The sequence below is a fragment of the mitochondrial genome of Malus sylvestris (assembly GCF_916048215.2).
Source record: "Malus sylvestris mitochondrion, complete genome".
NCBI classification, from domain to species: Eukaryota; Viridiplantae; Streptophyta; class Magnoliopsida; order Rosales; family Rosaceae; genus Malus; species Malus sylvestris.
Window position 1 is genome coordinate 10437 of NC_065226.1, and position 18308 is coordinate 28744.

General features: G+C 44.5%; 1 protein-coding gene across 1 annotated transcript; it reads right to left on the reverse strand.

The window, feature by feature from the left end:
* Positions 1 to 4096: 4096 nt before the first annotated feature.
* rps12 (ribosomal protein S12) lies at positions 4097 to 4474 on the reverse strand. Its single transcript has one exon. It carries the CDS (start codon positions 4472 to 4474, stop codon positions 4097 to 4099), a length of 378 nt encoding a protein of 125 aa, YP_010438123.1.
* Between the last annotated feature and the right edge of the window lie 13834 nt (positions 4475 to 18308).

Genomic DNA, 18308 nt, shown 5'->3' on the forward strand with positions numbered 1-18308 from the left:
ACCATGTCTGTAAAGGGTGCTGTCCTAAAGGGAGGTCCCCGGAGATAGGATAAAGACTTGAGTGTGAAAAGCCTGAACTACTATCTTACCTTATATCATGAAAGAGATGAAGGAAAAAGCGTATAGCTCCTTGACTTAGAGAACAGAACTTAAACTTCCTTGATTGAGAATAATCCTAGGAAGAAGGTAGTTCAGATGGGACTTCCTTTCCCACCACTTCTTTTGCATCGAGACCTTATTCTAAGGGCTTGTGCTGTCTAATATGGGATAAAAAACGAATTCTTCACCACGATTCTCTCTACTTTCCACCCTTTACCTAGAGAAGGATCATCAAAAGGCATTCAGCTTTGGGATCCAAGGAGAAAGGCATGATTCAGTCATCTAGGAAACTTCCTTTATGAAGGCAGAGAGAAAGCAAGAAAGTGAATTTAACCTAGGGTAAATAATTTGGTCAATAGCTTAGTTGCTGCGTCAGCGCATCTGCGACATCATCATTTCTTATAATGAGCTATGCGTATAGAAAGACAGTGACTGTCTTTTGATAGCTATTGGTACAACAAGAAGGAAGAGCGTCACCGCTATGACCATTCAAGTCATAAGGTAAGGCAGATTCTATATAGGGAAGATAAGTCTTAGTTCACTAAAGGCAGCATTCTTCTTCGGTAAGTGTTCCATTAGGAGCAGTTGTCTTCATAACGGACATCCGTCAGAGAAAGAGAATCGGTTGTTGATTGAATCAAAATAGGTTGGGGTGAACAGCTCATATGCGACCTTTTCTTCATTCATGAGGTTCCTCATGAGTGCCTTCTCGTTCTCGGTTGCTCTTGCTATTGTCTGATTTTTGGTCCAACCGGGAAAAATTTCATGAATAGGGTTTCACCTCATATCCGTAGGTTCTTATTGATTTCTGTTTGTGTTCAAACCCCGACTTCTTTGTCACCGCTCCTGCTTGACAGTTCGGCCGTGATTGCGCGTCATCATCATCTATTCCAATGTACCGCAGTTGTGATTGCGGCTGAAAGACAGGAGGGTTTTCTCTTTCTCCCTACTAATATTATGACTCTTACTTCTAGGTCTCTCCTTCCTCCTACAGTTTTATTTTGTAAAATACCGGCAAGTCAGGTGTGACTCTTGTTAGAGTTCCTCCTATTGTGATAGTCTGACTACTACTATTAGTAAGCATTCCTCCTCTACCTTTTCATAGAGAGAGAATAACCAACTTCAAGTTTTTGATTTGACTGGTAGTGCCCGGTGATGTTCATAAAAGATCCCTGTCAGTGAAGTGGCTCTTGTTCGACAAACTCCTCTTTGTTGGTCCTGAGGATGCCAACTTGGTAAGAGATTCATTATATGCGGGAGCCAACAGAGTATAAAGGACCGTCCATCCAAAGGTGTTTGAGGTTCGAGTCTCAGAATAAGAAGGCTTCCAAGCCAGGCAGGCAGTTCTCTCTTGTTCCCCCCTCGCCGGGAGATGTTCCATTCTTCCCACGGGTATGGGGATGTCTCCACAAGTAGGATTCATCTATCAATTGTCTCTCGAAGGGGGCAATCCCCCTCGTAGCAAGGACAGGTAATGGCAATGAAACTCGGGCCTTGCTATTGCTTTTAAACTTTTTATGAAAGTGAACCGGGCGTAGTAGCGAACAGATCTTTCTCTTCCTAAAGTTTCTCTCTTCTCTTGACCATTTACCTTTTTCAAACATGCAAAATCATTTTTTATTATCGTATGTACGATCATATACAGATGGTAGGAGTGGAGATGATTCATCACGTATAAGAGTCATAGTCCGGATTGGAGAGAGACGTTCGACTCCACGTGTCCGCTGAACCAGTTCCGAAGTAGCAAGACGAGTGAATGAAGGCGCTGTAAGCGGAAGTGAATACTCGTTCCATGGAGACAGATAGATAGAAAGTGTGCAGTGAGGGATCTTTCTAGGTAGTAACTACTCGTACAGAAAGGAGTCCCAATGTCCACAGATCTGTGCCTTCAAGAGCGTTTGCTATTGAATGTGCTCTTGTCGCAATTGAATCAGAATCTGCAGCTATTGACTCAGCTGCTCTCGAAGTTGCTCTTTGCGCACTCATAGGTGTGGGACTTTCTTTTTTCGTTTTAGTAAAATGCCTCCGGCAGCAGCAAGGCTATCTTAAATTCCAATTTTCAATGATTGAAATGCATTCCTCTGTATTCTGTTGTGCTCAGCGAACGGGTAAAGCCCAGGATGGGAAGTCGCATCTCTTTCGGAGTTGAATCGGGAATCCTACTTTAAAAAAGAATCTAATCATGGGCTCTCAGGTGGCAAAGGTCTGCCTTACCTTACCGCTTTCCAGTCATCCATGCTGCTCCTACAAGAAAAGGGTCTTCGGCCAGCTTTCCAGAAAGAAAGGAATTACTAAATACAGAAAGTACTTCAGGTCAGGAGTGAAGAGCCACAAAAGCACCTGCCAGGAACTGTATCAAAAGGACCGAGAACTACATAAGGTCTGAGACTCACTTCCTTGAAAAGAGAGAGACAGAGTAATGTAGGCAGCGACCGTTCAAGAAATGTAGCGGTTGACCGACCTTTTAGGGTAAAAGAATGAAGAGTAGCTAAATGAAAGAAGTGAAGCAATGCGCAGCGAAGGGGATCCCCATACGTGACAGGGGAGGCCCGAGCGGGCTAGCATAGTTTGAAATAGTCTGACCCGCGAGTCAAAGACCCTTTTTCATTGCCTTCCTTCTTCTTCGATAGCATCAATTAAATGGCACTATTGGAAAAGATGGTCGAATAATCGGCTTCTTGCACAACCCCGTCAAAGAGGGCATTCGATGCATCAATGCCATTCGTACCAGTTCTTACTAACATTGGATTTGCGGCATCAATGCACCTACTCCTCTCTGCATCAATCCGATTCGATAGCATCTAGAGCAGCGAAAAAGGCGAAAACAGTAAGAGCTCCTTCTTGAACAATCGATTCTGTAACAACCTCAAAGGCGGCGAATCCTATATAAAGAAACCTCAAACTCCCTTTATGGCACATCACCTTTAAGAGGAACTGAAGAGGAGAAAGGTTGATCAAATCCACTGCTGTTCTCACTGCTTCACCCAAAAAGGATTTAGGCAGTTTAACATGAGAGAGTATACACCGAATTATTTCACCAATAGTGCGGTTCATTCTCTCAGCAACTCCATTATGTTGAGGTGTTTTAGGAACAGTTTTCTCAAGCCTGATGCCATAATCTCTTCGATGCTTTAAGGGCTATAAGTAGGCCGTTTGCTACTGCTATAAGGACTGCTCGCCTTTATACGATACGGCTTGACAAGTTCAAGCAAACCAACCGTAGAGAGATCAGGCTACACCTAGCTCTCAGCCATTTCTCATTTGATCAATCCGATCTAAAATTTGGAGGGCTATTGTTATCAGAGAGTTCGGTTACATAGCATTTCCTATTGATTTGTCCCCTATCCTATAGAGCTGGACCTATTCTGATTCTGTGCGACCTTCCCCCCTTTTTTTTATAGGAGTTTCGTTGCAGGTACAAGATCCAAAGACGGGCTCGAGCGATACCCCCGCCCACCCATAGCTGAATTTATGAGCTGCGCCTAGCTCCGTGTTTTTCGACAGTATCGACTCCCGCGCGGCTTCCCGCTGCTGGACGGTACCCCAAAAATATAACAGCAAAAGGGCCAGGGTAAAGAAGAAGAATACCAGAAACTGTGGGTCCGAAAAAAGGAAGGCCGCTGCTTGATATCCATTCTGAATATCGGCAAATTTCGGCCTGGCCCCCAAGCCCAAAGAATAAGAACTGAACACGTTTCCAATACCGATAGCAGCTCCCGCTGAAGCAATTGTAGCAGCTCCGGCACCTATTGATTTTGCACCTTCTAACATCTCGAGTTGATCATTCTCGTCACGCTTTTTCATTCACGATTTTATGTCCTCGTCGATTCTTCCCCTCGTTCCTTTTCTCTTGGACATCTCACTTGGAAATTTAATTCTTTTCGATCGTCGCTATTGCGGCCCTCGCTCTCAAGACTGTCGAAGATAGCATTGAGACTTTTCAATGAATACCTCGACTGATCTAGAAAAACAAGTTAGTTCCAGAGGCATCTTCCATTCATCTCGATTTGGGTTTTTCCGCACCATATTTTGATCTGCCTCTTCTTCGATCCGGAATTCCCAGCAAATCCTTGACTCCTCGAATACAATGGAATTTCACACCTGGCAAATCTTTCACTCTACCTCCTCTTATTAACACCATAGAATGTTCCTGCAAATTATGACCTTCGCCTGGAATGTGAGCAAATATATCATGTCGATTGCTCAAACGTACTTTGGCTATCTTACGTGGAGCTGAATTAGGTTTTTTCGGTGTTCTCGTTGAAACACGCGGGCATACTCCTTGCTTCTGGGGACATTGATCCGAAGCTCGAGTACGGTCCGTGCGCCGTTTTTCTTCTCTACCATGACGAATCAATTGATTTAATGTGGGCATCGCTCTTTCCTTTGTCCTTTCCCCCGATTTTTGCCCTATCACTAGTGATTACTCCCGATCCGAAGCACCCCTTTTCCATTCATAGAGAGATCCGATCGTCAAAATCAATAAAAAGGCCATCATGGACCAAGATCCAAACGGATCAATCTTGTTGAGAGGTACTGCCCAAGGAAAGGAAAAGGTTACTTCCGGATCAAGGATAATAAATAAAATTGAAACAAGATAAAATCGTATATCGAAACGACTTCTGGCATCACCGAAAGGATCGAAACCACATTCATAGGCCGACAATTTTTCTGGATAGGTTGAACTATTGGAAGCAAATGGAAAAGGAACACCGTTAGAGTGAGCGCGCTTTACTAATATAAAGTAAAGGCTCTAAGCTCCGCTCCTTCTACGACATGCTGTTGTCGTCTCGAACCTCCTCTCTTTTGCTTAGGACTTTCTTTTTTAAAGAAGAGAAGGTCTCTGATTGGACTCCGAAACGGTTTAGGTCCTCCAGAAGGTCATAGAGTCGTTCTAAGGAGGGTTCTCCCGTGGCGGTACGCGGATTGTCGAGGGCCCGAGCCCCGCGCCCCAGCCAATCGCCTTCCGGATCAAGGCCTGCCATATATTGTACAATTTGAACCTTGATCTCGAAAAGATCTTTGGCCTCAATATTGGCCAAGTAGATGTCCTGGGCTTCGGGAGAATTCACTTTCGCCAAAAGGCGCCGCTCAATCGAGCTAACTGAATCTCCTCCTATCACTTCATCTGGGTGATAGGGGAATTTTTCTTCTGGGGGGAAAAAATTAGACGGACCTGCTTCCTCCCCCCGGGAAGCGACCGGATTAGCAGGGGCGTTTTGGGGGTGCGGCTGGGCTACTTCTTCGCCTTCCTCATTAGTAAAGGAATCCAAAAAGACGTCTATATCGAAAGAAGTCCAACCAGAACCCCTACTGCTACCCCCCACGGTACTTCCACCTCCTGATCCGCCGGAGGATCCTGAAGCCTCCATATTCATTTGTAAATCAAAGAAAGAATCAAAACCGAAAATTATGCGACTTCCAGTAGACCACCCGAGTCGACTAAAGAGGAAGTAGAAGGATCTTCTCAGTAGCATTCCCTTTATCTTCCCTAATAGGAAAGTCGGGTCTACGCCAAGTAGTAAAATAGTGGAATAGAATATGGAGAGTAATGAGAGAATGATTAGTAACGAATAGAGAAATTGGCGTACTCTAGGAACACGAGTAAGACGTCTTTTCATGAGAGTAGTTTGTACCTTAACTAGCTCTGCTCGCAGAGCGGCATAACGGAAAAAAAAATGGAAAACTACACTAGGATCCGACCTACCTTAACTTCCTCTCTTTCTTCATTCAATATCTGTCTAGCCTGCTAACGACGCCCTTATTACATTACGCTATTTACCCTTCATTACTGCCCCAGCTTTGAGTGAAGTTCCTTTATTTGATCTTGTCTCCTAGTGGTACCATCTCTGCTTACTCTTTCTTCTTTCCATCTACTAAGTTTGCGGAAAAGAGAGAGAGAGCAGACGGTTCTCGGCATCATGATGCAAGAATGACATCTGAGATCGCTCATTCCATTGCTTTACAGTCATGATATGATAGGAATGATTCTATTTACTAGAAAGAGACAACACCCTATTCTTAGCATCGAAGAGGGAATTTTGTGTAGACTGCTTTTTGAAAGTGAAATAGAGACTTTCACTAAAGAGTGAGATTGAGGAGTGAAAGAACCCGGTATTCACATAAGAAAGTGGCAGTAGTGCTTTCCTATATAAGAGAAAGGCTGCTCTTACCTGGGGACGTCTGCCTAAGCACCGGCTTTTGAGAGGTCTTTCTTTGTCTCTTTTCTAGACGGCTTACCTAAGCTTGGCACAGATGTTCGTACAATCCAATCTGTCTTTCTCTTCAAAGACAAAAGATGAATAGCTTTCCTTTCTGACTGTATTGCCTTATCCTTGATTGATTCGGCATTACCAGCCTTAGGAATCGATCTAGATGCACCATTTCCGGTCGAATAAGAAGTAATTCCTCTTTGCGTAGATGAAAAAAGGTTGGGCTACTTCCTCAATCAATGCCCGAGAGCTGCTCGAAGAAAAAACCTTATCCTAAAGTGGCAGTAGTCTAGGCGGACACCTTTTCTTTTGCCTTACCCGCTACGCCCCCTTTCTAAGTAGCAGCTTAGGGTTTGACAAACCTTAATTCAAAAGCTGGAAACTCATATGCTAGTACACTTGCCCTGTATGCCCCATCTCCATGAAAGTCTTAGCCAGTGCTTCTTTCCGCCTTCCAACTTAATAGATTCTCTCTATCTCTATTTCACTTTCAGGGGTGAGTATTAAAACGTCATAGGAAAAGAAAGGGGTTAGCTCTTAGCTCGCTGGTAGTACTGATACAATCAATATGTACACACATATTAGGAAACTAAAAAGCAGAAAGATCCTTTCAAAAGGGGGTTGGATACTCACACTCGGGAACTTCTCCTAATCTCTCTTCAAACTTACCCTTTCATTAAGGTTAGAACCTTCCTAAAATTCAGGAGTTTCCAGCTATGCCGCACTCTCAAATCCACTCATAAAAGCATAGCGAGAGATAGCAGCTTCTGATTCCGGAGATTCTATCTAGGTTCTAGTTAAACTCCCTGGTTATAGGGGCTTATAATAGTACTGGAAAGGAAAAGGAGTATTGTATATCTACAGGAAAAAAATATGTTATAAAACAGGAAAGATTATATGTTAGTACTCCAGGTACTCTCTTATTCGAGACGAGAATAGGCCCAACTCGCCTGCATCGACAGCAAAGGAAACTGGCAGGGAAATAGATGCCATTTTTTCTCCAAGAAGATCAATGGCAACTGGCACTTAAACTAGATATCCCTCAGCCAGAGACTCTGGGATGAAATGACTCTTATGATAGTCAGATGGCGAAGAGTTAGAACGTGGCTAATCCGCTTTCTCCCATTTCTCTCTACTCTATCTATGAAGGCTATGAAGGAATTCGTTCATAGAATGCGATTGCACTACTTTTTGAAAACAACCGTACGGGATATACTCGGCCGAGGAGATTGTACCAAAGGAGACCCGTTTTACCGATCGTTTGATTGGGTGTGTCCTTAGTCGCTCCGGAGAAGCCATACCCTTAGGAAGCTTACCCAACTCATTTTTTAACTCCCAAAAAAGGAAGACAACCCCAGTAAATCGTGCATAATTGAAGAGGAAAGATTCTCTAAAAGCCGACGGTTTTTTTGTGTTAAGAATGGATACTTCTTGGTGTTTGCCGGAATTCCGACTTGGGCATACCTTTGACCGATTTCCTGCCCCTTCATTATGATTAGTAAGATGGGGAAAAGCGGAAGAGGAAGAAGCCCGAAGAATCAAACAAAGAATTCATGAATGCAATGAAGCAAGCCAAGATCAATGGAGGGGCATCCATTCAAGTACCCACATTCCAATTCCCAATCATGGATGAGCCTCCTCTACGGATGCAAAGAACTCCTGCACCTTATTTCATGAATGGGCAATCCGAGAGGCCTCGAAAGCGATTCGCTTATGAATCTCCTATTGAAGAGTTATACTATGATCGCTCTGTGGTCCCCATGGAGAAGCCTCTCGGAAAGATGGAGATTGAGGCAATGATATAAGCTGCAGTAGAGCAGACCAATACGGGAGGAAACTGAGATTCAAGGATTTTTGCCGACATCCAGATGTAGCTCTGCCGGAAGGGTTCAAGAGACCGAAGTTTAGTAAATACAATGGTATTTCATATCATCACTTGCTGTCCTTCTGTGGGGATTGCCGAGGCCTTGATTCCCAGTCTGGGTTATTTTTCCACCTTTATCATAAGTCATTAGAAGGGGAAGCACTCAAGTAGAACTCTATTCTCCCCCTTGATGCTCTACGTAGTTTTGACGATGTGATTGACAGATTCACCAGCCAGTAGTTCCACCAGGTGGAACATCCCCCAATCTTTGTGATTTGGTGAATAAAAAAATTCAGCCCGGTTTTGAATTCATTACCTTTGTTAACCGATGGAGGAATTTAGCAGCTAAAGCAAAATGAAACATATAAGAGGAAGATGCAGTACAGATGGTTATCGATAACCTGCATGGGCCCATCAAGGAAGCGATGGTGCTAGGAGATTGCCGAAAATTCCCTCAACTGTTTGAACGAGCTGCCCGCATGCAGAGGAGTATAAAAGACGGGTCTATCACTTTCCTCAGGAACAGTTCTAATGGGGGAGAAGGCAAGCCGAAGAATACCCTAAGGACCCAGCAGCCAACTCAAGAGGTTACCATCACTCCGGATCCAATTAATGCGGTTCAAGCACAGCAGAATGCACTGAGACAACGGAGCACCCGGAATCAGCAAGCCATCCAGGGGGCCCCAACCCACTCAAAAACCTCCTACCCAATCGCAACCGCAAAACCCAGCGGAAGCTCCGCCCAGACCCGCTTATAACAAGGCTGCGCCTCCGGCCAATTATGATCCTCAGCAGCAAGAAGGTGCTCCCGTCACAGGTTTCAGCTTTGCTAGATCTGACATGGATGTTTTGGGCTGAATTCCATCATCAACAGACACTTGTGCAAAGATGGAAATTAGCAGCGCGTAGTCCTTCACCACAGAACTCCCTCAGCTTCCTTCCTTAAGCTATGCTCTGAGTCCTAATATCCATCCTTACTCCTTTTAGTCCAACTCCAGCACAAAAAGTCTCTGTGCTCTCGCTATCTCTAACGTGATTCCCTTCCCTTTCATGGGCTTGTGAGTACGAATTAGGATATGAAAAGGCACCAACATCGGTGACTAGTAGGGATGAAACCAGTTCCAGTTCAGGCATCATCCTAATCATCAGATAGGGAAGCCGGGAAAGAGGCAGGTGAGAAAGCGCTCTCTTTAAGTTGAAGCGAGTGGATCAACAACATCCTCTTTCGTCATGTCTGGAATATAAACCAAGACCAACGAGCCCTCGGTCAAGCGAATGACGACTTTGAATTGAGGATCACTAGAATCCGAAGCTCTTTCAAGTCCTCTGGGCACAAAGGAACTACACACTAGACTATTCTTTTTATCTCTGAAGTTCGAAGTCTTCTCTGCTCTTAATAGAGAGCGCAGTTCCAGCAGAATCTTAATCAGACTCTCGCTCGTACCTAATCAATGCCGAAAAGCCTACCTAGATAGGGATAGACCACCCAACCTGTGAACCAAAGCGCATTCTAACTCCCTTTGGCACAAAAGAAAGTCTGCTATAAAATAAAATAATCGTCGGATGCCAGGTTTTTATTTTAATTTGAAACTCTCCGTTCCTTCTTGACTTGCCTTCGAGCTAACGTTCACGTTCTATATATTCTCCCTAAAGGAGTCTAACCCCAACCTCTTTGGAAGTCAAAGCCAGTTCTTTTCCAGGCCAGTTTCCTTCGATGGCATTTACAGTACAATTTACCGTAGCGCATATCATTTAAGTAGAAGTCTAACCATCTCCTCAAGCCTTCGAGCGAGTTGAAGTTGCTTTCGATGTCGTAGCAGTCTCGGGGTAATTTTGTCTAGTAGCCGTTGCAGTCCTTCTATTAACCATTCTTTCTCCCATAGGTTCTATCTCTAGGTAGGAATAGTTTACAGTGGGAGGGTAATTGAATTAGGTTGCATCCATTGGGATAAAGGTTACAGATTTCTAGTCATATCCAAATACGAAAGATTGGAAGAACCTTTGACTCTATCCTTTTTTTGGGGGGGTGGGTTAGCCCTACAATACAATTAAGGATTCTTTGTTTGCCAAAGGGTCCCGCTCTCATGCTCCCAAGGCATGTTGATGAACCATTCCATCTGTATATTCGATTTCTGCTCTGGACGAGTCCTTCCAGCCCATCTTAACTATTCAAAGGTAACCCTTATCACCTCACCTAAAAGTTCAGTACAGTAACAGCTAAATTGCTATATGATTCGCAATAGAGACTCCTTCATCCCATACCCCTATAATAATGGTAGAGTAAGGGCTCAGGGTACCCTCCATGAATGGGACGGAGAAATCGATCGATACCGCCTTACCTGATAGGGGGAGAAGCGCCGGCCGAGCGGCGCAACGATCAGTGTCAATCAGCAGAAAAGGACCCTAATTGATTCGGGGTCGGTTGCTGTTGCCAATAAGAATAAGAGAGATCCGTCGTTGCTGCCGGTCTTTTCACCAATGAGCACTTGCTTGAGACCCCTTCACGCTGCAACCAAAGACCGCTTCGCTTGGTAAGAACCGAGACCCTTCGGCAGTCAACCTATGGTTACCTTACGATAGCTCAGGTTGGTTAGTCAAGTAAATGGCGGCTACAGGAAGACATACTTTTTGAAGCGGTGAAGCGGTCCAGCACTAACTAAAGGATAGCCATGGCCGGCTAGCGAGCCACTAAGGAATTGGTTCTGCCTGGGAAGGGTCTACCCAAAAAAAGAGTGTGTTTCTTCAGCCCTTCATTATTATTAGTAAGATGGGGCGTATCTTAGCTCCTCCGCATGCTACTTACGATGCCCTCTCTCATGCAATGCGATTGTAGCACACCTATATAGCATAGCGGAAAGCAAGGTCTCGGACATAGGAAGAAAAAAGCTGTTCCCGACGGAGAAAAATTTCGTACAACGCGGATCATGAAATGCATTTCGCACGCAACATTGAGATCGGATGATCTCATGTAACCGTCCCAAACAACAGCAACAGAAGCAGAAGACAGAAACTAATGCAAAGGGGGGGAGGTCAGCACGCACAACCAATCCCCCTCCCGAATCATTGGCATATCCAATGTTTCGAATTCGGTTCCTTTCGGATCGCATCTTACCGCGGAGATATACGGTAGCGGCGAGGGAAAACCCAAAACAATTCTGCTTCGCCGCTCCTCTTTTTTGATGTGAGTTAACCCCCAACCTTTAATGTCTAATAGTTTAAGCCCCTTATAGTATAGTAGGATGTAATTTTTGTCTATGGTCGAATCTAGAATGGTAGCCCCCCATCTCAATCTTCTTCGAAGGTCGATTGAATCAAAAGGAATGAATCCCTCACTCGCTGTCTACTTCTCGAGTCCTGCGAAGGATTGTTTATGGTGGAACTACTATAGGAAAAAAAAGAGTTCTCTTTTTCGTGATAGGTATGGGGCTATTCTGTGAGATAGCTGCGTGCGACGGAGCCTCGTCCAGCGCAGCGGATTTCATAAATGAAGTGGTTCAACCTCCCGTTGTCGAGGAGGCTCCCCCTCCTCCTTGGCTAGTCTACTGGTGAGTGTGGGGGAGAATCTGTGTCTTGCAATTGGACTGAGTAGATTGGAAAGACTGACGTGCTCTGCTCAGGTGCTAAGGCAAAATATCTCACCGAAAGGCGGGAGGGGCGCCTAGCCTAATTCCACTCTACCTGGACAGTAGGGTGGAACCCCCCCTCACGATCTACTAAAGGGAAAGTAGCGTCGATATTGGTTCGAATCCAATTCGTGAGAAGAAGCCAAGCGAGAGACTATAAGAAAAATCTCCGACTTGATCTATAAGAACGTAACAGCCGAGACCAAGCAATACGAACACTAAATAAGCGCAAATGGTCACAGTCCCAAGAGTGAAAGCTGAAAGTCTCTTTCTAGTATTAAGATGGGGCATCGACAGGAGAAATCCTGTTGGTGTAGGGTTTGACCACCCTAGCGGCCAATGATTGTCAAACTTGTTTTACAGTCATGAGGTCGCCCGAAGGCGATCACGACGGTATGCAGCTTCCTTTCTTCGGAAGGGTCTCTGCTTATATGTCTTGATTAACCTTACTCTAAGACACATGGAGTCCTAGTTAGGTTGCCTAGGTACCCCCCCACGACACCTGAAACATGGTGCCGTTTAGGCGAGTCTTGGTGTTCCCAAGGCAGAATGTTTATTCAGACTGACACTTGTAGTGTCACCAAGAGAAATCCTTGAGGATAATCTTGGATGGGCGGTGACGGGGAAGCTAGCCCAACGGATTATAGTAAACGTTGGCGTATGCTATAACTGTCCCAGGTCGCACCTGGAGTAGGAACCATAATATAAAATTCTTATGACTACTACTCGTTGTCTGTTTGAAAAACTTCTGTCCTTGAGGACCATCAAGTGGTACAAGATTCTGGAAGATCTTGCACTGCTAGTTGGAATCCTTAAGAAGGTCCAACTAGTTGTGACTGATGGTCTGACCAAGGAGCTATGTATTGGAGCTCACCTCGTAGCCAAACAGGTGATAAGGCTTAGGAAGAAATCCGGACCCTTGTTTGTTTGCTGCTCTTTATCTAAAACAAGCAGCAGTCTGCTTACAGAAAGCGTATGCAGGGGTCCCTCAACCTAAGGGATTCTTACCTGTGCCAGTTTCCTTAACCGGCTCTGGGTTACCGCGGATTATACCATCCTTTCACAGGAAATTAATCCTCAAAAGGGATGGTCGTGCTGATGTGTTAGTAAAGATATCTTTTTCTTACTTTTCCTTGTGTCGAGTTGTCCGCCTTGCAAAGAAGGTTGATCACTCGATTCTAAGGTCTATCACATCACCATTTAAGGACTATGACAAAATGGAATCTGTTATTGACGATTTCATGAGTCATGTCCCTAAACTGATCTCGCGGTACTGGAAGAGTGCGCTAACCATCCCTATGTGTCAAGGGATTACATGGGAACCCACTTGGAAGGCTATACCTTCTGATAGAGGGCAAGCGCGAAAGGATAAGAAAGGGATCTTTCTCAATATAAAAAGTGAAATAGAGTGGTTCCTTGCCTATGAACTGCATTTTGTATCTAACGATATAGATGCATATCCTATAGGTTTCGGTTACCCTCTCTGGTCACCTTTCATTCGATATGCCCTAGACCCAGGAAATAGAGATATATCTCTTTGGTCAATGAGGGATTCTTACCCTCTTTTCCAATCCCAGGTCGAAGAAAATAGGGCATAAGGAATCCCTAGCTTTGGCTCTCCCGGGAGACTAGCCCAGTCCACCGATTCAGGTGCTGGTAAACGTCGGATATTTGCCATTGGCAACTACGTCAACCAACGGTTGCTAAAGCCTCTTCATGATTGGTTAATGAAAGCTTTATCAACTTTGCCCATGGATGGGACTTATAATAAAGTCTCACCCTTGGACCGTTTGGTTGGAGCGGAACATGTCTCATCTTATGATTTTAAATCTGCCACGATAGGTGGCCCTTATATCTACAAGGAGACGTCTTAGCGGTCCTTTTCGGTAGGGAGGTTGAAGGTTTTGTTACCTCTATCCTCTCCTTATCGTTATTTAAGGTACCGTTCTGCAGGTCACCTGTTCATCCATCGGACCCTCATGTGGTTACAAACCAGATTGAGCGTCCTCCGAATACTGGTGTTCCTGTATAATATCCTTTTGCCAAGGGCCGACCTGTAGTGAATTTCGCTGTAGGTCAGCCATTAGGATATTTGTCGTCTTGGCCGCGGTCGTCCACTTAATCCGTATCTCCGAGGCTTTCTTATAGATCGCCTGCGGAAGGCTTATAAGCCTACAGATCTTAAGACAGTGCCTACTGACCTCTATGAAGATGAGTGTCAGCAGGTACTGTCTGAGATTACTGTGATGCGTGGGTAGATTAATCTATGGCTTAAGTACGTCAAGTGGTACTTGACGACGGCTATTGATCCGGCAGTCTCGATCGAAGAATTCTTCAATGCGCCTATCGTCTCTAGTCGCTGGAAAGCAACTCGAGAGGATCCAGTAGTAGTCCGTTTTGGACAGCTATGGAGATTATATGATCTAGTCGCAGAGAAGGGTCTAGATTACCAGGTCCCAATACTTGGTACCCAAACAGAGTTTGGTAAACCCATAACTCTTTTGGGCGGGATCTCTGGACAACAGTTCCTTGTGTTCGCTGCAGGTATTGACCAACCTGCAGCGAGAAGAGGTGTTGTTACTCTACAAGAGAATGACATCCTCAATGAGACCATCAGAGATAAGACTCTGGGCATCAGGGAAGGCCCAAGCAAGGCTTTCAAAGAGGCTCTGAAAGAGGTGCACGCATTTGCCACTCGTATTGGAAAGCAACCGGATCTCCTATGGAAATAAAGTCAGTCAGCGGTAGGCCGCTGTTCTGAGAAATGATAAGCGGATTGGGCCTACCGGCTTCATTATTATTAGAATGAAGGGGCTTGGGCTCGAAAGATGAAAAGTAAATCTATGCCACTAGCTCCAGTCTCAAAGCTACTGATTAACTTCCTGATGTCCGTGGGTGTGGCTATCTTAACTACTGATTAAATGAATCTCCCCTCCAGCTTTCCTTCTATGTCATCTTATTTTACTATTTTTGCTATTGGATGAAGCCCATCCATCTTATCGGAGCGGAGATAGTAGAGCACTCGCTTCGACAGTTGTGATTGCGCTTTTAAATGAGGAAAGGTGCCTGGCCTGGAATACCCTCTTTAATATAGAAAGTTCCTTGCCTTAGACTTCGAGTTGACAGAGAGGAATGGCAGAACTCTTGGCCTTACGAGACGAGGGCTACGATTAGCTCATCTGCCTTCTGGCACTCGGTATTATAATATGGATACTGAACTTCATTACTTTACGAGGACACCCTCGCTAGATTCAGGTTCTCCTCCCAGGGGAGAAAGGTAAATGCATTTTTAAAAAATGAAGACCCGGTAGCTTTAGCAAAGGAAGAAAGCGTAGAGGCTCTGCCTGATCTGATCCCCGGAGATGGAAAAACTTTTGACCCTGGCCCCAGCTTAACCACAAAAAGACTTATTCAGTCGAATTGGAAGACTGCTAGTGAATCGGCGCTTTAAAAGGGGTATTTTCGTGACTCCGCTGCTATTGATAAGGGCTGCTAGCCTCTTGTTAGCTGCTTATCCGGTCTTGGTGGGTTAGGTGAGTAGGGTAATTCGATTCTGTTTCAGAAAGAACTCTGAGTGAACAAGGGTTTCCTCTCTTTTGATTCGCAATAGCTATCAGTGAAAGCAGGATAGTCCGTCTTTCTTTGTTAAATGGCCGAATTAGCGAATAGAATGGATCAATCCCACATTCGGCTCAACAAAAGCATTCAAGCATCCTATGTGTTTTTTTCCCGATTTTTACCCCTTCTCGTCCTGCTTCGAAAGCTACGTCGAAAGGGAAGATAAGAGAAGGCGGTGGCTAGGCTAGGTCTTAGTATGAGACGATAGGTTACCTTTCCTTTGCAGCAAGCGCAATCCTCGCAGCGCGCTATACGCTAGCGCTTCTTTGGTAAGGGGATTGTTCTGTCGTATTGTTCTTCCTTCTCGGCCCTGTGACAAAGCACGGGGCTTTATTCTTTCTACTAATATTAAGTCTTAAGATTTTTAAAAACTATTGACCGTAACCCACCGTCATATTCTGTGTCTTTGTCTTTAGATGCGGAATCCTCTGGCCTCGTCGCTTAATATTCTAGATAAATTGAATCCGTTAGTTCGGGGGAAACAGAATCTCTTGGTTAGGCGTCTGCGTCTGTATCTTCGAATCTTTCTTCAGACGTTGGAGTTGGAACTACAGCCTCCGCCCTCCAGCACAAATTCTTAAGCTTGATCGGTGTCATAGCCTGTTACCTTGCAAACACACACCCATCTCCCGTCGGGCGTGGTCGTCGCGTGAAGGTCTTTGTTTTTATGTGCTGCTATGCGCTTTATCGCTTGCCTATCTCTTTGCCTTTCTATTTATATCTTTCTCTCAGTAAGCCTGCTTCGCTTCTCTAATCGCTAAGCCTTAGACAGTTTGAGCGGTGCCCTTCCTTTATGGGGTTGTCGCCTCAGCGCCTCCTTTCCCTTTAGTAGGCTCACCTTCCCGCCTTGCCTTCGGGGAAGTTTTCCTATCCTCGAGGAACTTTCGCTAGAATCAGGAGCAGACTCAGTCGCTTCATTCTTTCTTCGCCCCAAAGGTTTTCTTTCTATTCTATATAGACTTTATCGCAATGCTGTACTTCATGTCAAATAGCTGTTATCCTGACTTCATCCGCTGGAAGAAGACTTGTCAATAAGATTCTTAAGCGGAACTTGCACTAAAAAAGATAATAGCTGCAAGACTCACATCTTAGCTTTCATGTCGCGGAAAGGAAAGAATAATAGCTTAATTAGCTTCCCATTCATCTTATGCGGCAGCAGCAAATAACATTAAGCGAAAAGCCTTTTATCTTTATTCCACACGCTTACCTTACCCTCGGACATCCAGTCAGTGATCCAGCCTGAGTGCAATCCCTTTTTGAACAACCGATTCCAGCTTATTCGAAAACAGCTTATTCTATAGATGATAAAACGGCCAAAGACCCTATTGGGCATTATCTGCCTATTCCTATTGATTAAACCTCCTCGGAGAGTTTCACTTCCTTTAGCTGCTCCGGTATCGGGGAAATCCGTTCGGACATATTCCAGATTCTCTAGAGGAAGCGCTCCTTGCCTGAGGAATAGCCGTCTTTCGCACTCTTGGGATGATATTTTCCTTTTTTCAATAGCTGCTCCTTCTTCCTTTCTCCTCGAACTATAACTAGGAGATGGAGATATGCCCGCTATGACTAATTCCTAGGGAATTGAATAAGCTAATAACATTTTAGGCTATTAATGATAAGGAATAAGGATTTCGTGCCCCACGGTATAATATCTGTGTCCAATCTAGCAAACCCAGGGAGCCCCAAGCAGCTTGCCTATTCTTTTCTCTCCAATAGGGATAAGAAGTCCCATACTAGCATTGCCCTTAATACCTCACAGCTTGTAAGGGCTTATCCGGGTATTGATTCATAGCCATATGTTGAATAAGTCCCTTTCTATTACGAAATAGGGAATTCGTTCACAGCCAGAACAGCCAAAGATGGCATTTAGGATTCTAAACCTTGTGGAAAAGATATTCCATTTTGTTTATAGAGACTGAAAGCTGCCTAAACTGGATCAATAGAATAGAACACAGGTAAGGACGAATGCGAGAGAATGAGACTCGTAGGTAGTATGTGTGACTCGCACCAGTCGTTACGCCGCAAAAACAGGAGTGGGCATCTTCCTTCCTCACCACGTTCAAGCGCAAAGGATCTGGGCGTGTCTACTATTGCTATTGATCCAACCTCTAAAAATTCCTTTTTAAAAAGCTAAGAACATCATTAAGGAGAGGGCTTTTGCCGGCTAATCGAGTGCCTTTACTAGTGTGCTACTTTCTTGCTTTTCAAATGACCTGTATCGACTTTTTCTTTTCTTTGCTGATTCCTTTCGATGAAATTTGCCATGTTGCACTAAGTTGCTTACGGATATAATAATGAACATAGGGATTACACCCCATGCTGAATAACCAAATGGATGGCTTGGTGAAAATGGGGGCTTTGTATCCCCTGATTTAATAGATCCAGGAGGATTTCTTGTAAGGTTGTTAAGTCGTTAATACCTCCGTAGATATGCTCCCCAATGGTTTCGATGCCTAATTCCTCGGGCAATCGAAACTCTTCGCCATAAAACAGCTGTAATAAAGTTTCTAGCTGAAAACTGATGTGATCCCTTAGTGTATCCAAAACTAGAGTGGGAGTCGTCTCAAGATTTAATTGAGGTATACGCCCCACTCTAATTAAAGAAAAAATTATAGCGAAGGGAATGATAAAAAAAAGAAGAGACCCATTTGGAAGATCCGCCATAATCTCTTCGATCCCTTCATTCATAAACCACTTTGCCTCGGTTGTATGTAAACCCCCCCTTCACCCCCACCCCCTAAAGTGGTAAAGAAGGGCTTAAAATTTATTTTTTTCTATCTGACAGGACAAACAAATAGGAAGGGATGGTTCTTTCATTGCATTGATAGAAGTCTAACTAGAAAAAGATCTCTCTATTACTTTGAGAAGAGAATCGTTGGTTTGACCGACGAA